This window comes from Taudactylus pleione, unplaced genomic scaffold, assembly GCF_031769625.1.
Source record: "Taudactylus pleione unplaced genomic scaffold, aTauple2 ptg000327l, whole genome shotgun sequence".
Classification (NCBI taxonomy): Eukaryota; Metazoa; Chordata; class Amphibia; order Anura; family Myobatrachidae; genus Taudactylus; species Taudactylus pleione.
This window is the reverse complement of record NW_028284728.1, coordinates 674,134-701,189: the sequence shown is the minus strand read 5'-3', so window position 1 is coordinate 701,189 and position 27,056 is coordinate 674,134. Positions and strand designations below refer to the sequence as shown.

The 27,056-nt window shown below is 43.7% G+C and overlaps 1 protein-coding gene across 1 annotated transcript in view; it reads left to right on the top strand.

Moving 5' to 3' along the window:
- Positions 1-27,056, top strand: part of SH3BGR (SH3 domain binding glutamate rich protein) — a 59,905-nt gene that overhangs the window by 8,637 nt on the left and 24,212 nt on the right. The window contains exons 2-3 of the mRNA XM_088443138.1: positions 15,215-15,400; positions 19,383-19,463. Of these exons, the coding sequence (XP_088299264.1) occupies positions 15,215-15,400; positions 19,383-19,463 (267 nt within the window). The remainder of the gene's footprint in view (positions 1-15,214; positions 15,401-19,382; positions 19,464-27,056) is intronic.

Below are 27,056 nucleotides of genomic sequence, written 5' to 3'. Positions count from 1 at the left end.
GATTTTGGTACACATTGATACAGAATCACGGCGGCTATGTCGGCTGCTGCGTCAGGCTTTTCCGTCGACCAGATCAAGGCCCTGGGCCGCCGCAAGTCTGCGGCATATAAATCATACATCAGACTTCGCTACATTTTTTGTTGATCCTAACTTGAGGACTAGCTAATCATCATATTTGGGGGTCTTGAGGAATTTTGTTTTACCACTAGTTTTTAACTTGGGTTGCATGCCGGCTAGTGGATGTTTCCTGTTATATGGTCAGGGGTACGGGGCATTCTTTGGGCTTTGTTGCTGGATTTTTTATTTAGGTCAGTTAGAAACTTTCGGTTTCCCTTAGTTCTTGTCATTCATTTGGGGGGCAATGTTTTGACGTCCCGTACACCTTTCGATAAGAGGTGTTCCATTTTGGCGGATCTGGAGGCGATTGTGACCTTTTAGTAGGGTTTTGTGGTCAAAGATCATTCCTCGGCGGGTTTGGAGAGGTTGTGTCTACCCCGGGGCTCTGGATGTGGCGAGAAGGAGGATCAATATCGTGGTTGGGCGCAGTGCCGTAGCAGGATGGCAGTGCGCTCTGTGCTACACTGCCATCCCTCTTACTCCCCTCCGCCCCCTCCTCCCCGTAAGCGCATACCCTCTCACCTGGCCGTCGGGTGGAGGGCGGGGATTTCTTTAGCGTGGTTCTCTGAGAGCCGCGTAGACCTCCGGAGCCGGGAAGGTAGTGGCCGGTGACCTTGCAGAATTCTGCCCTGTGTGGAGGCACCGGCCTCACCACCCTCCCTACGGCCCTGGTTGGGTGCACTGTCCGGGATTTTGGAGGAGTAGTCATTCCACATCCTTTGATCAGGTTCCGAGAATTCCATCTTTTCAGGTCATATGGTGTGCATTTTAATGCTGAGGGTTCCTTATTTTTATTCAGGATTTAGCTAGGGGTATTCAAGGGGTTGTAGAGTAGTGTATGGTGATGGTGCGCTTTTGTAGGAACCTCTGGGAAAGAACGGTTGCAGTTGCCATCTGTTTTTGCAGCTTGAGGTGCTCTCCCTTCCAATACATGGCTTAGACTGATTCTACCCTACTGGGGTCATCAGCAGCCGCCTAAATAGGTGGGCCTTTATATTGTGTCATTTGGATGGGAGGTGGATACCTTGAGGATGGTAATGGGCTGGCTGCTCGCCTCCCATTTGGAAGATCTGAATGAGTGTGCAGATAGTGATATTGCTTAGTGGGGCCGTTCTTTCTGCACCACCATACTGTGTCTATCCTTTGCTTCTTCTACCGTTTAATTAGTTAAAACCTAAATAATAGATTAAATAGTTTATAAATTCAATAAAGCTGACCTTCCTTTCCCCTTAAGTAAGTTTCCGTGTATTTATATAATTGTGGTTAAGGTTCAAGACGTTTTACTCATGTTGGTAGGAGGGAGCACATATCAGACGATGGGGAGCATATACATTTTTCTTGTGCACACAATTTTATTATTAATCGATTAGGCAATCTACATTTGATAGTTGTCACCCAAGTATTGATATATATTTTAATTTTCTTTTTCTTTTTAAAAAGTCAAATTTACCCTGTGTAAAAAAAGGTTAATTTTTATTTTTTAAGCGTAGTGGTGGTTGGGATAGAAGCGCCCAATGAATAAGATTTAAGCTTATGCAAGATGATCCAATTGATATTATTGAGGTAAGAAGATTGGTTTCGGCACATGAAAGCTAATAAAGGGTTAATGTTTAACCTGTAAAACTCCAACTAGCGGACCTGGAGTCTTGGGATGGATTATAGTCAATGTAGGCGTAATGTTGTTGTCTGATATGGGGTTAGGTTGGTAGATATGTAATATACACTATGTAGACAAAGGCGATTGGGCACCCCCACGCAAGCGAAATACATACCATGCATACCATTGTACACAAGTTCCAAGAGGCCAATAATGTGGAGGTTTTGACAAGAACACTTGGTAGGGAGGCCCATATACTTGCTGTTCTACTGAAACAACAAATGTTTTTATCAGGACGAAAATGCCACCTGTCATATTTCCAGGGCGACGCTGGACTGGTATACAGAAAACGCAATAACCCGGATGGACTGGCCAACTCACAGTATAGATCTCAAACCCATTGAGAACCTTTGGGACGAATTGGAGCGACGGGTGCGTTCTAGGTCGACTCGACCTTCTTCAGTGTCACAGTTGGTCACTGTACGTAAGGCGGAATGGCAAAACATACCTCCTGCTGTTTGCCAAGAAGGGTGTCTGCAGTAATCACTGCACGTGGTGGATCTACAAAGCACTGATTTTATGTTGCACGCTGTTGGGACAGCTTTAGTGACTATTGCCCTAGCTGTGTCAGCAACTATTTGCTAAAGCTAGTATGAGCCCTTCCCCTGGTGTACAAGAGTGAGCTGGAATGTGCGAGGGCTGAGACTTCCGGTTTGAGCGTCTGCAGATGCATCTGATGTGTCTTTAGACTCCACCATCAGTTCCACCATTGAAGCTTGCACCAGCCCAGCGGAAGGTGCAGGTCATCGGTCTGAGTATGGCCTCCAATATGAGCGAATTAGCATCTGTTGTATGCAACCAGACGTGCCCATGACACTGCCATAATACATCCATGAGATGGACCATCTCCCAGTCACAGGAACGCCCACCAGATTTCCAGTACATTTCTGAAAGCGTGGATCTCAATTGCGACTGCGCTTCTGTGTGAATTTTTGTTATCTAACTAACTAACTAAAATGTCCAGAACATTAATGAAGAAGTGGCTGAAGGGCTTGAACGTTGGCATACCAGGGTTGCCATCTGAGGACGGCACTATGTGTTAACAGTACCACCGCCACTCCTCACACATGCACCATAATCAGATCTTGCAGTTTTGCAAATCACATAATTTTAACCCCATCTCCTACCGGCGAATACTGGCAATTTGCAGTGATGGGCCTCTGCCACCAGAGCTGTCATCTGCATCTCTTCCTGTATCTTTTTAATTTAAAGCTTTTGTTTTGGATACATAGGAGTACATCTCAGCATCAGCCCCTTAGCGTCTGTAATTCTTTATAATGCTTTAGTTACAGTGTGGAAGTCAGAAGCAAGATGATCTGACCCCCACCCCCGCTTCCTGATCGATCAACTACCCCCCATTCCTGATCGATCATCTGACCCACTCCCCCCCCCCCCCCCTTCCCTTCCTGACTAATTATCTGACTCCATGCAGCCACTGCCACCATCACCACCCTCTGTATCACTGGAATCCGGCTTCCCCTCCTTAGTAAAAGACTACTGTTCTCGAACACTGGTGCCCCCACACAATTGTCTCCCAGACGCAAATGCTACAGAAGTGAGAGACCTTTTTTTTTAAACTTTATTTTATGCTTTATATTTATACATTTTATTTTTGGGATTTGTATATTTGTGTTCTATAGGCTTCTGACCTCCAACTTTCTTTTTTACTACTCTTCTGTCTGCTCCCATATTGAATTACTGTGTACTGTAATAACCGCTATATGTATCAAATATTGGACTTGGATCATTGTTAGTAGGAGAAGGTAGCAAAGTATAGTTGCCTGTGAGAACAAACATGGGCCCTCATTCAGAGCCGCTCGCTATTTGCGCTCTTTCGTTCTAAAACAAGGGGTGGCTATTCAAATGAACCGTTCGCTAATTGCGGTCTGTTCACGCCTCTAAGTCTGAACGAGCGAGCAAAACTTGTGTTTGTAATTTTGAAAAATACGCCTCCTGGCCGCTCGCACCATACGTCATGTCCGCTATTTATTAGATTAATCGAGTACATCGAACAGCGTATGAACTGCTCGCTATTCTTGTGGCTGGTTTTTTCAACCGCTATTTTGCGAGCAGTTCTGAGTAAAAAAAACCAAGTGACGTGGTCAATGACGCTGCTGTATTAATTATGCACTCCCTTAAAACGCCCGTTTTGACCTTTAAGCACGTCTGCGATCTAATTCCACACCCCCGTTTTCAAGCACCTTCCCCTGTTACCGCCCACATACGCCTCCTTCTGTCACTCAAAATAGCAGGCATTCGCTATATAGCGAACAAACGATTTTCGGCCGCACTGACTGGTTCGCGCATGCGTATTAAAATCCGTACGCATGCGCAGATGTGCGAACATCGGTCAGAACGAACGAGCGGCCGCTTACGAGCGGCTCTGAATCAGGGCCATGGTGCATAGTGTCATGGGAAATGAGCTTGATCAGGGTGTGGTCAGGGAAGAATATAGGTGTTTAATTTTTTTTAGAAATGTTGGAAGGTGTTGATTCTATTTTATTGACAGACTGGGACGGTCAATAAATTAAGTAATCAGGACCCTCGACTCTACCGGGACTTTACCCATGAGATTTTCAGAAGCATAAAATATACTGTCATTCTCTGCCATAATGGGACAATATCGGACACTCCCACCAGATGTGTAGAGGAGAGCCAACATCCAACATCCCTCGCCATCAGGAATTTGAAATGCCAGGGTGAGTGTATCTTACGAAGTTGATTAGGGAACTTGTACAAAATCTGTACAAAAAATTGGAATTTCCACAGGTGATCAAGTGCCCGAGCTAACAAGTCTGAATTGCATTGGAAAATTTAATGCCAGTGTTTCTTTTGTATTTTCTTTCCCGAATCTCATTCCCAGGCTATAGTGAACTTGGGAAGCAGTGTTTAGAGTTTCTTAAATTACTGATCTGTAGATTGTAGAGAAAGAGAACTAAATGTAATAGCCCATGTTATGTGTGAGCTGACGAGATAGTTGTGGTACCCCGGTGTGGGCACAGATACGTTCGGTATAGATGGTACCTTGCAATGAGACTGCAGCATCAGTGGACTTAACCTTAACCGGCTTTTCCTTCTCAGAGTACAGCAGAGAGGCCAGGCCCGTACACAGGAGCTCATGCAGACCCATTCGCTATGCTGCGCTCTCTCGCAGACGTCAGGGGACAGATATGCAAATTCCGCGATCACACACTAAGACATCAGGACGCTCCTTATGTCTTAACGTGCGATTGCCGGGTGAAGTTAGACGACCACTAGCCTGGACAAAAGATTCCCACTTTCAGACGTCATATCCAGGAAGTGTATGAGAACATTGGTACCATCGAGCAACATCGAACCAGCACGCAGTGCTTGAGATAGACCCTAGCCTACCGCAAGCACCTGCGAGTGCTGCTGTCTTTATTTCACTCGTATGACGTGTATGCTGACGCTTTGTCTTGAATTATGCACGCCCTTATAATGGTTTAAAAACGCACTGACATGCCTGCGTTTGCACATCCACACCCCTGTTTCCTTTGTCCTTCCCCTGTCACCAGCTGCAAATGGCCCGTTCTGTCACTCAAACTAGCAGGTTGGCTGTATAGAGAGCGATCGTCTCCCGATCGCTGTGACTGGTTCGCGCACGCGCACTGCGTCTTTTACTCATGCGCTTACTCAAGCGGGTCTGAATCGCCCCCACAGTACAATGACTTAACGTTGCAACATTGATGTGCAGAATAATTGGCCAAATTTATTGAAAGGCGTAAGAGAACATAGATGTAAAGTATGCAGAAATAAAATGATCAGCATACAAATGACATGGGACACAATAAAGAATTAGTAGCAAATAGGTAGATTGTATCACTATGCAATTACAGACAATGCAACACAAATGAGATAATAATCTGCATGAATTAAATAGCAATAATCCTGTATGATGAATAACCAACGAACTGCATTTCTCTTGGTAATCAAATACACTTCTTAACTTCGGCCGCTGCGGCACCTCTTTAACTATTAATAGGTAGAAATATGCAATTTCTCAACTACAACACTTTATATTCTGAATATAAACAGAAACTCTCACATAGGGGCCTATTCATCATCGAAGGTCGTTATCCCCATGGAAAGTATCGCAGCTACTTCTGTAGCTGCGTTACTTACCTGCTCCCCGCTTCTTATCGCCGCTATTGACAGCAATAAGAAATGAAATATCGCCGACATGTATCATTGAACATATGCAAGGACAGGAGCTCCAATAAGAGACCGGCCCTGTGATGTGCAAAAGTAAAGTGATTGCACTAGAGGTGACTTTACTTTCATTTGCCGGAGGCCTCCGTGTAACTGCACATGTGCATCCTGCTGACTGCGCATGCGTGTGTGGTGAGTGCTGGGGAGGGATTCTACAGAAACAGGTGATAAATCATCATGAGATAATTTCCTGCTGCAACCTTATGCCTCTAATTGAGGTAACTGTGCATGGCTGTGATTGGTCGCTGGTACTTTATATAATGAGCAATCAAACTCACATGCTGCTTGTTATAGCTTGCAGCCTGTCCGTTATTGCTCTTACCCTTATTGTGCTCCTGTTTGACCCAGCTCGTTTCTGATTGCTTTTTCTGCAGTTCTGACTTTGGATTATATATGATCATTCTTTCTGCTTTTGTCCTGACCTGGATTGTTATTTCACTAATCTCTTGACGCCAGCCCTGAACCTTACTATTTTATCGTTATGCCTTGTCCTTTGCTTGTCACTTTATTGTTAACCTCTCGTCTCTTGCCCTGCTTTGTTTATGACCATTCATTGTGTTCTGTTTAACATATCCCCACAGTATAATATAGAGATGTGCACTGACTAGAGATGAGCGGGTTCGGATCTCTGAGATCTGAACCCACCTGAATTTCAAGGATCCAGGGCGATCCGAGCAAAGCTCGGATCTCCCTGCCTGCCTCGGATCCCTCACCTGAGGCAAAACCTTGCGACCCCACTGTTGGGTTGTGAGGTTTTGTTTTGAGCGGGCTTAACACTGACTGGCTGAGAGAGCCGTCTGTCATGGCCTCAGCCAATCAGCGTTAAGCCCATTGAAAATGCATACAGAGGGAAAAAGAAGATGGCGCTCGCCATCCCCCGGCGCCTGACACCACCGGTACCCCCCGCTGCCGACACCGCCGGCACCCCCACTGGCAGCATCCTCCACTGCCGACACCACTGCTGCCGACACACCTGCCCCACGTACTGACGATACCGTCAGCGACTCCCACACTGCCGACACTCCTACACTGAGGACAGAACCAGCACCCATGCACTGCCGACACTGTCAGCAGAAATGCACTGAGGACACTGCTGGCACCCCAGCTCTGCCGACACCGCTGGCACCCTGCATTGAGAACACCCCTGCACTGCCGACACAGTCAGCAAATTTGCACTGAGGACACTGCTGGCACTGCCGACACAGCCAGCAAACCTGGATTTTTTCTTAAAAAATCATAAACAGCTAAAATCACATAAAATGTTTTTTTTTTTGTTCCTACAGTATTATTAACCTCAATAACATTTATTTCCACTTGTTTCCCTGACAAGTTTGACCACCTCACAACTCACTATATTGATTTTTTTCATCTAGTTAAAAGTAAAGGGCCAAAAGGTTGCATCCAGCTATCTGGCTCAAAACTGATTGATCAATAGTGTTGAGGACTGTGCAAAGATGATGTTTGGGGTACCCCTTGAGGATTGAAGAATTGATAGTTGATAGTTGGCGCAGCCACTGACTGAAGTAAGAAGAGTTGATACTTGATGCAGCCCCTGGCTGAAGAATTGATAATTGGTCTAGCCCCTGGCTGAATTGATAATTGGTGCAGCCCCTGGCTGAATTGATAATTGGTCTAGCCCCTGGCTGAATTGATAATTGGTCTAGCCCCTGGCTGAATTGATAATTGGTCTAGCCCCTGGCTGAATTGATAATTGGTCTAGCCCCTGGCTGAATTGATAATTGGTCTAGCCCCTGGCTGAATTGATAATTGGTCTAGCCCCTGGCTGAATTGATAATTGGTCTAGCCCCTGGCTGAATTGATAATTGGTCTAGCCCCTGGCTGAATTGATAATTGGTGCAGCCCCTGGCTGAATTGATAATTGGTGCAGCCCCTGGCTGAATTGATAATTGGTGCAGCCCCTGGCTGAATTGATAATTGGTGCAGCCCCTGGCTGAATTGATAATTGGTCTAGCCCCTGGCTGAATTGATAATTGGTCTAGCCCCTGGCTGAATTGATAATTGGTCTAGCCCCTGGCTGAATTGATAATTGGTCTAGCCCCTGGCTGAATTGATAATTGGTGCAGCCCCTGGCTGACTGAAGAATTGATAATTGGTGGTGCAGCCCCTGGCTGGCTGAAGAATTGATAATTGGTGGTGCAGCTCCTGGCTGAAGAATTGATAATTGGTGCAGCCCCTGGCTAACTGAAAAATTGATAATTTATGTAGCCCCTGGCTGAAGAATTGATAGTTGATAGTTAATTGTTGATGCAGCCTCCGGGCTGAGTAGTAGTGGAATACAGAGCTATGATTAGTCCTGCAACAGCCTTGAGGCCTGGAACTCTTGGCAAGTTGCGGCCATTACAGCCTTGAGGGCTGGTGAGGAGTGACGACAGCTGGCCTTTGGACCGTGAAGCAGGATGTGGCCTTTGGGCCGTGTAGCAGCCTTAAGGACTGAGAACCCTTGGCAGAATGTCACTTTTGTGCGACTTGTGCCATCGGGTTGACACAAGCAGCAATTGGTTCAGAATTTTCTTAAAAAGAAAATGAAAGGGGCATACAGGAGATGCTGTCTGTGACCATTACAATTTCTGGACATTCATAAACCATAACATTAAAATGTCAAGTAGCAATGCCCCAACCAGCACATAATGGAAAGGAAAAAGGTGCAAGATGGAATTGTCCTTGGGTCCTCCAACCCACCCTTATGTTGTATATATGAAACAGAATATTCACAGTTTAACAAACCAATCACTTCAGCGACAGGGACTGCCACTTGTGCCTGAAATGATTGGTTTGTTTGGACCCCCCACAAAACAAGCTGCCAATGCGCAGTGGACATTGGTGGTAATGATCCCATACACAAACTGGCTTTACAATACTTTAGATGTCGTCATTGTCATCATCATCCCCATCAGTGTGTGCATCCTCCTCTTCTTCACACAATATGAATTTGTCCCCGCTGGAATCCACCATTATAGTCAGATGCTAATGTCTTTTTTGGACTTAATTGCTGGTAAAGGTCTTCCTCGTGGAATTTGTAATTCATTTTGATGAACATCATCTTTTCCACATTTTGGGGAAGTAACCTCCTACGACGATCACTGACAAGGTTCCCGTCTGTGCTGAAAACTCTTTCAGAGTACACACTGGAGGGTGGGCAACTTAAGTACAGCAAAGCCAGTTTGTGTAAGGAACTCCAAATTGCCTCTTTTTCCTGCCAGTAGTGACACGGACTGTCTGACATGCCTATTTGGATGCTATCCTTAAAGTAGTCATCCACCATTCTCTGAATGGGCACCGTATCAGACAAAGTCACGGTAGACATGTCACTCAATGTAGGCAGTTCTTTCAGACCCAACTAAATGTCATTAGAATTTGCTGACTGATCTGCATCACCACGGGCAGTGGGTCTCTTAGGAAAATGTAGTTTTTTCCTGGCAGCTGTAGAAACTGAAGGAGGAGATGCTGCCGTGTCACATTCCGCTTGAGCTGACAAATTTTTCACCATCAGCTCTTTGCATCTTTTCAGATTTATGTCTGTCAGAAAGAAAGACACAAGGTATGACTTAAACCAGGGGTCTTCAACCTTGGCCCTCAAGCTGCTGTGGAACTACACATCCCAGCATGCACTGCCACCTTTTTGATATAACAGCATGCTAAAACTATGGCAGTGCATGCTGGGATGTGTAGTTCCACAGCAGCTGGAGGGCCAAGGTTGAAGACCCCTGACTTAAACCTATATATGTTCGCCAAAATATAGTGATCTGATTTCAAGAGATTGACTACCCTTGGATGCTACCCTTGGATGCTGTCGAAGCGAATGAAGGGCTTGATCTACAAGTCCCACATACTTAGCGGAATCACTCCGTTTAAGCTCCTTCAGTTTCTCCAGCTGCTTTTGCAAAAGTGTAATTAGGGGTATGACCTGATTCAAGCTGGCAGTGTCTGAACTAACTTCACATGTGGCAAGTTCAAAGGGTTTGAGAACCTTGCACAACATAGAAATTATTCTCCACTGTGCTTGACTAAAGTGCATTCCCGCTCCTCTCTCTATGTCATAGGCCATAGTGTAGCCTTAGATGGCCTTTTTCTGCTCCTCCATCCGCTGAAGCATATAGAGGGTAGAATTCCACCTAGTTACTACCTCTTGCTTCAGCTGATGGCAGGGCAAATTCAACAGTTGCTGGTGCTGCAATCTTCGAAATGCAGTTGCTGAATGTCTAAAATGTCCAGAAATCTTTCGTGCCACCGAGAGCATCTCCTGCACGCCCCAGTCAATTTTTAAAAAAAATGTTGCATCATCACATTAATTGTGTGAGCAAAACATGGGATGTGATCAAATTCGCCCACATGTAATGCTCACACAATATTCCTGGCATTGTCAGAAATCACAAATCCTGAGGAGAGTCCAAGTGGGTTAAGCCATTTTGCAATGATTTCCCTGAGTTTCTCTAAGAGGTTCTCAGTGGTATGCCTCTTAGTGAAACCGATGATGCACAGAGTAGCCTGCATCTGAATGAGCTGGCATTTGTTAGATGCTGCTGCTGCTGTTTGCACAGTTGGAGGCAATACACATACCCAGTGGGCTGTCACAGTCATGTAATCTTTAGTTTGCCCTGTCCCACTTGTCCACATATCTGTGGTTAAGTGGACAGTGGGCACAATGGCAAGTCGGAGGACTTTAATAAGATTTTTTTTAATGCCCTTGTACAGATTGGGAATTGCTATTCTAAAGAAGTGGAATCTAGAAGACACATTGTAGCGGGGACACAAGACCTCCATTAACGGTAAAACCCACTGCATTAATGGCATACACTGGACGCACATCTAATACCAGCATAGCTGTTATGGCGTCAGTAATCTTGTTCTGGTCCTTTGCACAGGCATGGCAACAATGGGATTTTTCCCACCATGGGCAACAACTGTTGCCTGATTTACAGTTTTTACACAAACATCCTCATCATCCTTGTTGTTATCGCCAACTACATAAATATCCTCCTCGTGCAATTCCACAGAAGCATCCTTGATTTCTACATCAGAAGGCACACAAATGGTGGAAGGAGGATCCTCTTCAAGTACAGTATTGGGTCAGGCTCACACATGGCAACCGCGGACACACTTGGATTCTCCTCTGGGATTTCTGATTTTTCCGAGCACACAATTGGTTCCGGTGTCTTACTTGTCTTAACAATTAAAAATTTTTTTGTACCTCTCCTACAAGCAGAGCGGCTTGAATTATCACTAGAACCATCAGTCATAAATACAGGCCAATGCCTTATGCTTTCCTTGCCACTTTGTGTAGTGAATGGCTTATTGCTCATTTTTTGTTTCTCTAAAGCTGACTTAGCTTTACATTTTTTTTGCTTTAACAGGGTAAAAGTAGATTTTTTTTTTTTTTTTTTGGCCTGACTTAAGCCCTGGTACATCGGCCTTCATAGATGATATGGACGGCCTTGCATCATCACCATGGCTGCTGCCGGCAGCTACATGATTGGTATGTGGATCCTGCTCTCCGGTCATGTGACTGTCCTCCATTCTCAGTACGCACACAACCACACACAAAAAAACTTCGTTTTTATTATTTTGGCAGCAGCCCCTCGACAGACAGGAGCATAGCACTCCTGCGCACCTACGCCGATGAAAGTGACAGCCTTGTGTGGCTGGCACCGTGACACACACCCAAATTTTATTTTTTTTATTCGTTTTGGCCAGCAGCCCCTTGACAGACAGCAGCACAGCACCCCTGCTCACCTACGCCGATGACAGGTGTGGCTAACACGCCACACAAAAAAAATTGTTTATTTTTAATTTTTTTAACACTGGGGTGAACCCCTGAAAAGAGGCAGCAGCCCCTTAACAGACAACAGCACAGCACCCCTGCACTGAAGTGTGGCTAACACTATTTTTTATTATTTTTCACACTGGGGGTGGGTGAAGAGCACCCATGCAGGACAGAACACCCCCTGGACAACACAGCACTACAGCCAGCCAGCCCCTATGGACAGGACAATGACAGCCAGCCAGCCCCTATGGACACGACAACAGCCAGCCAGCCCCTCTATAGAAGACAACAGCCAGCCCTTATGGACAAGAGTAGCCAGCCTCTAACACGACACAACAGAACAGAACAGCACAGCACAGCTCCCAGCTCGCTCCCTCCCTCTTCACTCTCCACGGCCAGAATGAAAAATGGCGGTGAATCGCGGGACCATTATAGAATCCAAAACCCGTGATAATCCGACAGCGGGATGATGAAGTTTTGCCTCATTTTCAGATCAGAAAACCCGAGCCGACTCGTATCTGCCTCTCATCCCCGTAATTCGGGTGGGTTTGGTTCTCAGGGAACCGAACCCACTCATCTATAATATCCCGGTACTGTCATTTCTGCATGTAGAGGTATTATATTGCTAAACTGTCTCATACATAATTGTACCTTTGTAGTCTGCACCAGTTGACTTTTAAACTGGTACATAGAAGTACTGGGGGCAACAGCGTACCACTGAGAACATTGTGCTCCATGTGAAAAGGGGCTGCTATGAAAAATGGAGCGTCGTTTTACGGGTTTGCACAGAAACTAGGTGCAGTCGTTCCATTAAAAATATTTATTTCTACCCAAAATACATTTTTCAAATTGGAAGACAATATTAAATGAATGACCAGATATGGTTGTCTACTAGTAATATCAGAACTGGATAACACTCTGTCAAGTTGGTACCAAGGTACATTGGCCCTTTTAACATATCCACAATCTTTAATCCATTCGCTGCCTAATTGGAGTTACCTCCATCAATGGCAATCCTGAGAATATTTCATATATCAATGCTGAAGCCTTTTAAATCCTCCTGTTGTGGATGGTCCAGAGGACAGTTGCAATATAAAGTAAAGCTCACAGATAAATAACAGAGATAATAAACACAGAAAAGTCTAGGAGAATATTTCATGATAGATGTCATGAAAATAAACAAACAAAAAACCACTATGTAGGTGTCACCTGGCCAATATTATTATCATCTTTTATTTGTTAAGCACTACCAGGTGTACTCAGCACTGTACAAGAGATGGACCTAAAGACAAATACAGTAAACAGCATAAATATAATGTACACTAGTAACCCATCGAAGTAGTACAATGCACAAATACAAACATTGCAATAAAACCTCAGACAGTAAGTGACAAGTACGGGGGGAAGGGTAGGGCAACTGCTGTAGCTGGTCAGCAGGCAACGTACAGTATGAGCGAGCAGACCGTGTCAGAGTCGCTGAGGGGGAGATGGAGATAATATGGGGAACTGGTGGTAAAGATAGTTTAGGGAAACAACAAGGGGGATGAGGGCTTGTATTCCACATGCATGGAGTAATCAGTTGGAGGGAGAACTGGGAAGAAGATTACGTGAATAGAGGGTGGAGAGGAAGGGAGAACTTGGAAGGAGACAACATGGATAGAGGAGGGAGGGAGAACTTGGAAGCAGACAATGAGGTTAGTGGATAGACAGGGAGGGAGAACTTGGAAGGAGACAGCGGGGTTAGAGGAGGGAAAACTGGCAATGTGGACAGAGGAGGGAGGGAGAACTTGGAAGGAAACAGTGGGGTTAGAAGAAGGAGTGAGAGAGGAGTTATGACGAGACCTGGTAGGCATTATGGAAAAGGGAAGTCTTAAGGGAATGTTTAAAGCTGGAGAGACTGGAAGAAAGTTGGACTTGGTGAGGGAGAGTGTTCCAGAGGAGAGGTCTTGAAGGTGGATATGGGAGGTAGTGATTAGTGAAGAGATGAGGCACTAATCAGAGGGGGAGCAGAGAGGGTAAGTGAGAGTGTGGACAGAGAAGAGGTTGGAGATGTCGGTGGTGGAGGAGTGATTATGAACTTTATATGTATGGGTGAGGGGTATGAACTGATTCAGAAAGGGATAAGTAGCCAGTAATGGCGATTGCAGAGTGGAGAGGCAAATGCCATGTGGCGAGAGTGGAAAATAAGATGAGCAGCATTGTTACTGATTGGTGAGGGGAGAGGCTGCCATAGAAGGTAAAAAAAGGTAAAAGAAGATGGTTACAGTAGTCAAAGCAGAAGATGGTGAGTGCATAGATAAGGGCTTTAGTGGCATTTGAGGTGAGGAAAGTTAGAATCTTTGGAATGTTATGTTGGTTGAAGCAGCAGAAATGAGAGTTGAAGGATAAGGGGGGACTTGATGATGACACCAATGCATCAGGTTTGGACAGTAAGTTTCTGTAAGTGCTGGGACCTCCAGGATGAAATGGCAGAAAGGTTGTTAGAGACGTGAGAGAGGATGGAGGGAGAAAGATCAAAGTGCGTGTGTGTGTGATGTACAGTTTGAGTGTAAGCAATGGTAAGATGGTATTAGAGGCAGAAGTATTCTGTACTTTGCTCTTGTGGTGAGACACCTAAATACTGCTTTTAACCCCTGCAATATGTGTATTCTGCTTAACGCTCTCTGTGTGGCCTAACAGACACTTTCACATTACGTCTGTCACCTCTTGTGACCACCACCCCAATAGGTTTTATCAATAAGTGGAACATACTTTTCTACTCCCCTGGAATGTGTTGGAGACTCCTGGATCTTGGAGAGTCTCCTTGGACTCCGGGACTGTTGGACACTCTCCAGCATCCTGTACACTTCCTTCCTGTTACTCCTCTATTCGCTGCATTGCTCCACTTGGAGTTGGGGGTGGGGGGGGGGAATGATTCGCTTAATTCTGTTCGCTACCCATGTCTCCCCTTCTGGAACTCTCCCAGTGGAGAAACAAAAAGTAGGTAAATATCATGTGAGTTACTATATTGCAAACTTGTCTTAGACATAGATTACCTTTGTTGGAGGCAGCAATTCATTGTAAACTTGTTCTACCAACATGAAGTACTGGGGACAAATAGAGCTTGATGTTCTTAACGCCACTAGAAGAAAGGGGGCTACTAGAGGTGAATACCGGAGACCAGTTCTATAAATTTGAAGCTGGGTGTAGTCATCACAGATCATAGCCATTGTTTTGAGACTAGTGAAGGAGTTTTTCCAAGATGCTGGCATTATTTGCATTAGCATTTAAAAGGTCATAGGTACATAACTCGATGTTTGGATGCTATTGTTCTTTTATTACATATTTTTGACATGATAAAAAAAAAACAACTAAAAACAGAAATATTAAGGGAAAAACTCTGGCATTAATAAATTATTTTCCAATTTATTCTGCCCTTCCATAAACAGATAAAGAAGAAACAGCAAGAAGTGGTGGGTTTTTTGGAGGCATACAGAATCGACTATGAAGAAAAAGATATTGCGTGTAATGATGACAACCGGCAGTGGATGAGAGACAACGTGCCTGGGGAGAAAAAGCCAAAGAACGGGATTCCTCTTCCTCCCCAGATCTTTAATGAGGAGCAGTACTGTGGGGTAAGTGGCGATGTCCCAACTAACACAAAATAAAATAGAATAAACACCTATGTTTCTGCGTTCTGGACAATAGCCATTGGTTTCTAATTTCCAACTAAAAAATCATAGGGGCTTATTTACCTCATTGCGGTGATAATCTTAGCATTACTCTATTGTCAGTAGAGATGTGCGGTTCAGTTCTCCAGAAATCCGAATCCACCTGATATTTGTGAGTCACGGTTCTGAACTTACCACAGTTCGGAATTCAGATTTTAATTCCTAATTTTGTGTTTTGGATTGTAATAATTTCAATGTTTTTAGCTGTTTTTTAAAACTTTTTTTATCAATTTTTTTTTAGTATAGATTTATAGTAGCTTCCACACTTTGGACAACTCTTTCGATGCTTATAGTTAGGGATAATTGTATTCATTACGCAGAATAACAAGATTTTTACTACACAGTTGTTTTAGTCTTGAAACATTTCCAGAGACAAAACGTTAAAACTTGAAATCTAAATGTAGAGAAGGATTGATATGATTTGTATAAATGATGAGTGCAAGCGGTCAAGATGCCGTTGGACGGGATCTCGGACGTCAATATACTTATGCCGGAATCCTGACGCCTGTCAAAATGCCGATGGTGGAATCATGAGGTCTGTCAAAATGCCGACGCTGCCTTCCCGAAGACATCAGGATATTGACGTTGGCATCCCGACCGCCGGCATCTAGAAGGTAAGTATGCGGTTAAGAATGACAGTTAGTCCGGGGATGGGGGGGGGATAGCTTTAGGGACTTCCCTTTTATGGTTAGGCTGCGGGGAGGGGGGGTTAGGGTTATGCACCACAGGGGGAGGTTAGTGTTAGGCACGCCCTGGGGACGGTTAGGTTTAGGGTGCGGGATGGGGGGGTTAGGCACCATCGGGGGGAGGGAGGGTTAGGCTTATGGGGAGAGAGGGTGAGGGTTAGGTTAGGTTGGAATTCTTCACAATCGGCATTCCGGCGTTGGTATTTGAACCTCCGGCATATCGTACCTATTCCTGCCCAAACAGTTGCCTCAAGAACTAGGAGTGTCCTACAATACAGGGTCCATTTCCTATAATGTACTTGGCTGCAAAATCAGAAAGTAAAGTGCAGTCAGCACTTGTTACAGCGATCCAAAGGTACATCTCCATAGATGATATTACTATTCTGAATATCACATAAGCAAACTTGCGTAGACCAGGCAGAAGGCAATGCATTCTGTGTGATGATCACTCGCTCAGAACTACATTCATATAAATTCCATCCGTTTTATATCCAACTTTATTTTCTAGTTACTGTGCCACCTATTTGATCAGAGACCCTGTGATGTTTCTCCTGGTGTGTCTTCAACATAAAATAAATGCATTCCTCATCAATGCCATACATCTCTAAACAGGAGATGTAGTTGACATCCCGGCGGTTGGGATGTCGGCACTCAAAATGCTGGCACAGGAATCGTGATACCATACCCTTAAATATGTATAATGGTTTGGGATATCTGATCCAGAGAAACGCTCTCTGGAAAGTTGTAAAGAAGACATGATAGTAAATTTAAGCTATTGTTGGGTAACATTGCTGTACACACAGATATGATCACAAGGTGTTTCTTCCTGCAGCCACTAGGAAGAGCTCTGCTAAACAATGCAGAGAGGAATGTTGCAGTGTGGGCAAAGACCAGAGCCAGTTGTGCGTTATTTTTATTTTTTTTATATAGGAAAGAAATAGAAGGTCTGCGCTGGGCAACCAATAAGTGCACCTGCAGCCTGCAATTCCAGGGGATTTTACTTCCTCTGCACTAAATCACAGATAACAAATTATCAAAAATGTATCCAACTCATTGGAGGCATTAGTAAATCAATGCAGTGCTGGTTGCACTAATATCTATTTATTAGCAGATGAACATAAATTAAATCATGCATAAAATTACATACACATTATAATGATATATCTAAAAACATTTATATCTGCTCCATTAATGAATGCAAATCACATTATAAGATACCTATTGCAAAAAAAGTCCCGTTTAAGAGTTAGTTCATAATAATTTATTTATTTTTTAACAATAATTTTTATTGAATTTTTGTTCTTTTTTTTTCAAACAAAAAAAAAAGGGTACAGAAAAAAAGAGAATGGAAAGAAAGAACATGGGGGGGGATACAGGCAAATATCAGTTAAAAATATCAAAACATCACATTACACCAGAAAACAAATCAAAATCAGTGTATGACATACACAAATAGTAGAGAACACTCCACAACTTCAATAGACAAACCAAAATACAGAACATATCAAAACCTTAAAATATCAATGTGTGGTTATTGGAAGGCATGGACCCACTGTGATAAATTCCTTCCAGCTGAACCACTTTATCATTGGTGAGTTAGCAGAAGAAGAATAGGGGCAGTTCAAAGTTTCCATCTGGAAACTATCATTTATTTTGGACTTTATCAAAGAAAGGGGGGGAGGTTTATCCTGCTTCCAGAACTGAGCAATAGCTGCCCTGGTAGCAATAAGTACATGACTTATAAAATATCTGTGGTGAACTGGGACATCATCCTGGTATATATGCAAGAGAGCAGTGGAGGGGGGCAGAGACAGCCGCAGACCGGTAACTTTTAAAGGGAGCGTTCCCAAAGCTGCTTCATCTCTGTCGCACAGTCAGGCCAAGCCCCTTAGTTCATATTTAGCTAACTCTTATACGGGATTTTTTTTTTGCAATTTTCAGTTATTTAAAGCCAAGTATTATTTTTAGCCTGACATCCATAGGAATCTTATAATGTGATTTGCATTAATTAATGGAGCAGATATAAATGTTTTTAGATATATCATTATAATGTGTGCACATCGTGGGATTGTGAGCACATCGCTATATGTGTAGGCACCTTAAGAATCATGCTAAACAAAGTAGATGGACATCACTAGAGCATTTTGCAATCAAAAATCCACATTTACTAATCAGCGTATTTACTGACTATTTAAATTCGATGGTGGTACTCTGTGATTCTGTTGTGTGCGAGATCAGTCGATTTGCCCTGTTTACAATAGACAGCTGGCAGAGGATTTAAAGCACTGCGCAGATCAGAATGATCAGTGCAGGCTTTGGTGTTTAAAGGATTAAATAAAGGGTTCATTTGTAAAAAAACAAAGTGTGTGGGGGTTTCCCCCCAAAAGCATAACCAGCCCCGGACCTCTAAGCCTGGTCTGGTACTGGAAAGTTGGGGTAAAGACCAGCATGTACCCCATCCCCCCATTTTCCAGTAACCAGCACCTGACTGTACCAGCCTTGGGCTTACATTATAGCAGGGAGACAATCGGCGTAGGGTCCCCCTGCCGTTACTGGTCAACTCAGGGCTGGAAATCCTTGGCAAGTCGGGACCCCAAAAATAATATGGGGGCCCCACTACCTGAGGATTTCCATCCCTGGGCTGGTTTTACATGATGACGCTGTGTGTCCCTGCTATAGTGGAAGCCCCCCAGCTGGTTCAGCCCAGTGCATCAGGCGCGCATTTTGCTCACAGGCAGATCTAATAATTGTGTGCATTGTGCTGCAATTTTGTTGTGAGTTCGAACGATTTGACTAACACGATTCTTAGTAAATCCGTGATTTCTATTCCAGTTGGTGTTAATCATATGACGGTAAGCCCGATGGTGTATCGCCGTATATTGGAGTGTGAAGTCATGTTTCACCTGCACTTCGCCATCGATTTGGGCTTTAGTAAATCTCTGAGATGCAAAATCACACCCAAATCACAAATAAAAGGCAAATTGATCAAAAAACAAATCTTGGTAATTGTACCCCCTTGTTGCAAGGATTTGGGATAATAGCTCCCATTGCTGAATGTGATACAAGCATCCTGAATAATCGTAAATCCGCATAATGATATGTTAGGATAACCTTAAGACAATTAATTATGATATAATTCTTATTGGCACTTTCATTCTTGAATGTTTGAGACAATTTTTAATACCAGTCTTTTATTTCAGGACTTTGAGTCCTTCTTTGATGCGAAGGAAGGAAATGAAATCTTTGTGTTTCTGGGTCTGGCGTCACCTCAAAGATCGAAGGTAAAGTAATATTATCATTGTTTTTTTGATCTGTCTTTACCTGTCATCTAATAAACATTTTTTTTGCTACAGTATTTAGAAACACTTTTGCAAAAACATTGAAATAATACCTTGGCATATGGTTTCCCAAACTGTCAGTTGGACCTCTAGGGTCAAAGTTTTTTTCATGTTTGGTGAGGGTAACCTGCAGGTGTTTTTCTAGGCTTATGGTACCACAGCCCTGGCCCCAATATATGAAGCGATTGCCTTGCATCACTAAATAAATTTTTTCAGTTGATTTATTAACTTATTGTTTACTTAAATACAATGATTTCTGATTTTATGTCGTCTACACACAAAGGAAGCAGCCATTTTATAAGCTGATTTAATATTCATGAGAATGCAAACTACCCATTCACTAGGAACCGGTGCCTCATAAATGTCAGACTCCCGAGTATTAATCAGGCACTGCCTCAGTAATGTCCCTTGTTCCCAGCAAAGATCCGTATAAAATACATTGAAAAAGCCAGATCCATATAAAATACATTAAAAAGTTTGATCCATATAAAATTAATTTTGAAGGAGCCCCCAATGCTTTTAGAGAGAAGGAAAATTGTGCTTACCTGTAGCAGCAGTTACGTGTTCTGTCATCATTTTAAGAAATGGTTTTGTATCTCTGTATGTTATATCATTATCCTTTTTAATCCAATAAACATTGTGACTGTCTTTATCATATTAAGTTCCTTTCATATGATGTTCTGTCTTTTTGTTCTTAATGAATTTATGTCAGCAAGGCTTGTTTTTTTATATAACGCTACAATAAAGACAAGAACTCAATAAGTAACTGAAGACATCCTCAGATTGTCAGATTTGACAATGAGTGGTGGCAGAACTGACTAAAAATGATAAAACTCCCTCAAAATAATCTCTTAAATTAAAAAATAATTAGACATAGCATGTGGTTTTGTTTTAATATACCCTTTTACACACGTTATGCATGCGCAAGTATCGTGTTGTCCTGACATTCACTTTATTTCCTGTGTAACTATTATAAACCAAACTGTTCTACACACTTCCTCAGTAGATCCTGGATTACTTTCCTGGGGTTCAGGGAAAGTACCTTGAATTCATGAGTCTCCAGGACATTCCAGGATGGTAGACAGTTACATAGAGATTTTTACTTTTTATAGCTATGAAATAGTAGCGGCAGAAGGACCTGTAAAGTAAAGAACAGAATATACAGGAGCAAAAGTGAAGGCTATAAGAGACTATGGGGTGTATTTATTTTATGTATCAATAAAATATTACTGGTGCCAGAAAGTGATACTCAGATGCCATGGCGATACTGTCTGCCAGGCCAATATGGTGGGAATATGGGCATGGGGCCTGATTCAGAGCCGGACGCAATTAGCGCTCGCTCGTCCAGAAAATAGGGGTGGCTATTCAAATCAACCGTTCGCTCTTTGCGGTCTGTTCACGCCTCTAGGTCTGAACGAGCGAACCAAACTTGTGGTAGTTTTTTTAAAAAATACGCCCCCTGCCCCCTTGCATCCTACGTCATGTCCGCTATTTATTAGATTAATCGAGTACATCGACCAGGGTATGAACTGCTCGCTATTCTTGGGGTTGGTTTTTCCCACCACAATTTTGTGAGCAGTTCTGACCATAAAATAACCCAGTGACGTGGTCAATGACGCTGCTGTTTTAATTATGCACACCCTTAAAACGCCCGTTTTGACCTTTAAGCACGCCTGCGTTCGGATCTCCACTCCCCGTTTTCAAGCACCTTCCCCCGTTACCACCCACATACGCCTCTTTCTGTCACTCAAATTATCAGGCATTCGCTATTTTGCGAGCACATGAATTTTGACCGCACTGACTGATTCGCGCATGCGTATAACGATCCGTACGCATGCGCAGTTGGGCAAACATCTCTCGGAGCGAACGAGCGGCCGCTTACGAGCGGCTCTGAATCAGGCCCATGATCCAGCCAGCTGGTTTACAAATGTACAGTGGAACTGAAATCCCTGACTTGGGCTTTCAGTTCCAATAGGTGGATGTGGAAAAATACATAAGACATTTGTTAAAAATAGAGTAAAGAAAGAAAAAAGAATTGTGTTGAAAAGAAAAAAAGCACAAAATGAAAAAAAACAAACACAATTTAGGCGCACTACACAATGCATACATAGTTTATTTTTTAAAATTATTATGGCTTAAAATAGCAGACCAAACTCCCATTACAGAAAGCTGATTTAGTATCCTTGTGTTACATTTTATAGTAATCTCCAGGATATATTTTGTCTAATTAATTTAGTGAACATAGCTGAAGAATTTATTGTGTAAAAAGTATAATGTGGATCCAGGTCCGATTCCGTCATTTACAATATCGACAATCAGAACAGGAGCATTGGAGTAGATATACTAAGCCTTCGAGAGAGATAATGTACCAACCAGTCAGCTCCTTTTCAAACACAGGGGAAGATGTACTAAGACTTTGGCCCTCATTCAGAGCCGCACGTTAACAACAGTACGCTCGTTGCGTTCCGATGTTGACTAACCGCGCATGCGTCGGTGTTACACTGCGCATGTGCGTACGGCAGATTGCGAGCTTTTTTTCTCTCGTTCCTAAAATAGCGTACAGGAAGTGACATGTCAAATGTGATTGACAGAACAGGGCGTTTTTGGGTGTTGACGGGGGTGGAGATGAAAAAACGCAGGCGTGGCGAGGCGTTTTTGGGGCGTACATACATTAGCAGATGCGAACGTCAAACGTGTTCGGACCGTCTCATACGTCACTGAAACATCCGCTTTCCCTTCAAAATGCTCGCACAGCTTAGGGTCAGGATTACTCGACCACATTGGCGATGGGCTTCTCCTCCGTCCCGGGACTCCACGATGGTGCAGCGATTAATCGCGGCTGGTCAGTAAAGTAATTAGTGTTGGATTGAAATCCGGCTTGGTATGTGTTTGGAAAGCAGTTTATTGGGATAGCACAAAAGCGTACGCAGGTGGAAATCAGAGCTGCTAATGTCATGATTACACAATCAATTAGCGTACATTTTTGGGGTTTTATTTTGGCCACAATTTGGTGGTTATGGCCTATTGTAACAATAATGTCATCATCTTTTAATTAGCTCCCCTTTTTTTTGGTTTACTGTGGAATTTGCATCGCTATGTGATTTTTTAAACGTTCCTTAAAGAGGCCTTTTTTTTTTTTTAAAGAGGGTCAGTTTTTGCCTTTAAGGCCAGGATTAAATGTAACCCATTTGTACAATAATGTCACAATACAATGTCAGTGTTTTGTTTTTAATTTATTGTTTACACACAAACAAATTGGCCTAATATTTTGTTGCCTTTTTTTGTGGCCAAGATATTTGATCCAAAAAAAAAAAAAACATAACTACTAACATAAGCGTAAATACAAAATTTAAAAACATTTCACAAGAAAGGAGAGGGAAGTTTTGACCAGAAAGGAATATGAGCCAAGCACAGAAGGAGTGTGGGCAAAGTCGCCATTGCTGTCACCGTTTTCTCGCCCGTTTGGCTGGGTGAGGGTGGGCGCCAGACCGGGTCCGGGATGCCATCGGGCTGGCTTTGTCCAGAGGCAGATGTTGTGGCCTCTGGACTAGGCACAGGGCTAGGCACATTTGGAGGATTGGCTGATGTTGTGCCAGAGGTGGAGGATCCGGATGTTCCGGCAGGAAGGGAGGTCGGCTCCACCATGTGCTGGCGAACGAGCTGCTCCAGGGCATCGGCGATGCGGATGTTGGCCCTGGTATTTTCCGCCAGGGCCTGACCAATGGTCACGTTGGCCGCAGCATTTTGCTCCAGGGCCTCAGCCACCCGTATCAGACTGGCGTCCATCCTCTGCAGAATCTCCGTATGGCAATCCGATTTAAAATTGAGTTCTGTGAGGAGGCCCACTGCCTGCGAGGGGGCACGCTCTGGACTGGCTTCTGCAGGGTCCTCAGCCGGATGTACTGGTTCCTCCCCTGCAGAGCCAGCAGAAATTCTGCGGCCAAGGCTCCCCTCTGGAGCAGACAAATCCGCCTCTGTCTCTGTTAGGAAATTGGAGAAAAGACTCACATTAGAATCTACATATTGGCACAATAGCATTTCTGAGTTGGTGACATCACAAGACTTACCTTGGCCAACATGAGGAGCCGCAAAGTCTGGCATGTCCGTATCCATGTTGGACACGCCAAACACCTCCACAGCCTGCACACACCCCTGTGCCATCTCTTCTAAGTCTGTCAACTCCAATGACACAGGGGTGGGACCCCCACCTGTCCCCCTTGCATGCCTAGCCCTGTCGGCAAGTTTTTGTTTGAGACGATATTTGAAGTCTGCCCATCTGTGGAATTAATTTGGAACCATTATCCTTTTTTTTACAATGGGGTTTGTTTATAGGATGGGAAAGTGTTTACTTACCGCCGTTTGACATCCCGGGCTAGACGGACATAATCACCCACCCTATTGACAGCAACGGCGACCTCCTCCCACATTCTCCACTTCTGGCTTTGGCTCATATTCCTGGCTGCCTGGGGCAGGATGTCAACGCACTTCTGGATCAAAACCTCCATCTCCTTGCTTGTGAAATGTGGCTGCCTTTTTTTTTTGCCAGCTTTGGCGGGTTGACTGGGGCCAGCAGTCTCTTCCATGTCATCCTCCTCACCTATTTGGGTAAATATGCAGATTTAGCCACTTCACAACTTGCACAATATTATGTTTTAAAAGAATCATTGACACAAAATGCATGAAGGCCTTACCGCCGCAATTTTGACCATTGTTTCCCTGGTTTGAAGCCATGTCTCTGCTTCCAGCATGAAATCATCCAGAAATTCTATGTGATTTCGTGACGTATTTATACATGCGTCCTTAGTTTGCGGCCGCATCATTGATTGTGCGTCCCTATGATTCATCCTTAATTTGTGCGGGAAAATAAACACTATTTATGGCTTGGTGTGTGTGGAGTCGAGGTGGGGTTGTTGGAGTGTTGTCGGTTAAGTGGTTTGGATTTTGTTGTTTGCGGTTGGAGGATTTGGCAGAGTTGGTTTTTTGTTTGTTTTTGCTACATTTCTTTGGTTTTTCCGTTCGCATTTTTTTCATTTTTACCACATCCTTTCCTGATTTGGTAAGTTTTGTGCAGTCAAATTTGTGGCCAATTGGTGTATTCTTCTGTTTTGTGGTTCGTTAATTTGTTTAACACTCATTTCATCTTTTTTAGTTTTTTTTGGTTTTCGGACCCAAAGAAGTTTTTTTGGGAAATCTTATATATTCGAGTTGGGTAAGTCCATTTTTTGTCTTGCATTTGCGAATTAATTACCGCATTTTTGACTGTTGGTGTAGTGACTTGCATTTGCGAATTAATTACCGCATTTTTGACTGTTGGTGTAGTGACTTGCATTTGCGAATTAATTACCGCATTTTTGACTGTTGGTGTAGTGACTTGCATTTGCGAATTAATTACCGCATTTTTGACGGCTTATTCATCATATAATCCAGTTTTGCTTTTCCCTTTTCCATTTTTTGGGTCCATTTGAACCCTATTTGACGTACGGTGTGCAATGTCGTTTTCATCGATGGCCAAATGTGTGTTTCCGCTATTTTCTGTGTTGGCTTGCAACAATTTAAAAAAAAAAAAAACACCCTCTAAATTTTTGAAGTCTCATTGTTGGCTTTTTTACAGTTTATACGTATCATGACAATACCCCGGCATGTAAGCAGCTATGGATGGTATCAGAAAGCTAAGTTGTTTTTTGTTACTTTTGGGGTGGGTCAAAAGCCTTACATTGTAAACTTTGAATTTCAGGTAGATCTGGGGCGAATTGTTCTGGCCCTGCTCCCGGAAGACGACCAACCTCAAACTCGTCCCAGGCGTAGGCATCGTAGGCATGCAAGGCCCCAGATATTTCGAACACGTGTCACCCTTTTTGGAATGCCCGATGATGAGGTTTTAAGACGCTACCGTCTACCTCCCAAAATCATCATAGACACTCTCTCATTAATAGAAAGTGATCTTGAGCGGCAAATTGACAGTCCAACAGCAATACCACCACTGACGCAATTTATGGCGGTGTTACATTTCTGTGCCTCAGGATCGTTTCAAACAACGGTGGGAATAGTGGCGGGCATCTCCCAATCCTCCTTTTCCCGGATCCTGAGGGCAGTGATGGAGGCACTTTTCAAGCACCTCCATCATTTTATTAAAATGCCTTTGGATATGGGTGCCCTTAGTGTGGCCAAGGCCAATTTTTACCAAATAGCTGGCTTCCCACACATCATAGGGGTTGTGGATGGTACTCACATACCACTTCAGCCTCCAGCACGGCTGGAGGCAATATTTAGAAACAGGAAACACTATCACTCCCTGAATGTAATGGTGGTATGTGATGCCTCCCTCCAGATCCTGTCCCTGAATGCTAAATTACCCGGAAGTACTCATGACTCCTTCGTCATCCGGCAATCAGGGATATGGCAGAAATTAACCAACCTACAAGCTGGTGATGCGTGGCTTCTGGGTAAGTGGAGACCTTTAGTACATAACAATGTTAAGCTTGATACACAGTGTTCCTGATGTGGTCTATTTTTGTTCACAGGAGACAGTGGATACCCTTGCATGTCCTGGCTGCTCACTCCTTATTTGGCTCCCACACCAGGGCCACAAAGTGCGTATAATTCCGCACTTACAGCCACCAGGCAAGTGGTGGAGCGCTGTATCGGCCTTTTAAAAGGCCGATTCAGATGCCTCCACCGCTCTGGTGGCGAGCTCATGTATGTGCCGGATATGGTGTCGAAAATTGTGGTCCTGTGTGGGATATTTCACAACATTGCCATAAGGAGTGGTGTCCCAATGTAGCCAGAGGATGCCTTACCTGAGGATGGCCCCCCCGAGGTTGGTCGAAGGTCAGTATGTGGGGGGGCCATACGCGATGATGTGGTGGCCAGATTTTTTAGGTAAGTTTGAACAAAACTCCAGTGTTTATACCTAATGTGTTTGTGTTTTTTGGCGAACATCTAATTTATTTTTATTTTTCTCACCATCTTCTGTTTGTTCACATAATCTTTGGCACTCCAACGCTCACTACTTCCTGCTACCCTTACCAAACCTGGATCTGGTCCTTTTGGGCATATATTCTGGAACCCATATCGCAACGCCATGTTTGTGGAATCATGTTGGCATGGTCCTTCGTCAACCAGTTCTTGATTTTGTGTTTTTTTTTTATTATTTCTTGGTATGTGTTGTATTTGAATTTATCACTGTGTATTTTTTTTGGGAGTGACCACTTTGTTTTCTCTGTTATGTTGTGAATAAATGTTTGAAGAGTGAAATGGTCTTCCTTTTTTGGGACGTTAACAGCAAGTGTAACCAGGTTAACACAAGTTACATTTGACTAAGGGGTAAACCAGTACTGACGCCAGTTGAGCAAAACTGAAATATGTTTTCAGCTTCCCAATCCACACCAAAAGGAAGCCTGGCCCAACCTTGGGATTTGTAAGATTGGCCTAAGCAGCTTGCGCACCAAGTAGGAACCTGGAAAATGTTGAAATCTGTAATTGACACTACACCCAAAAAGGGAAATGACATTGTTACTGTTATGTGTTTCTGGTGTC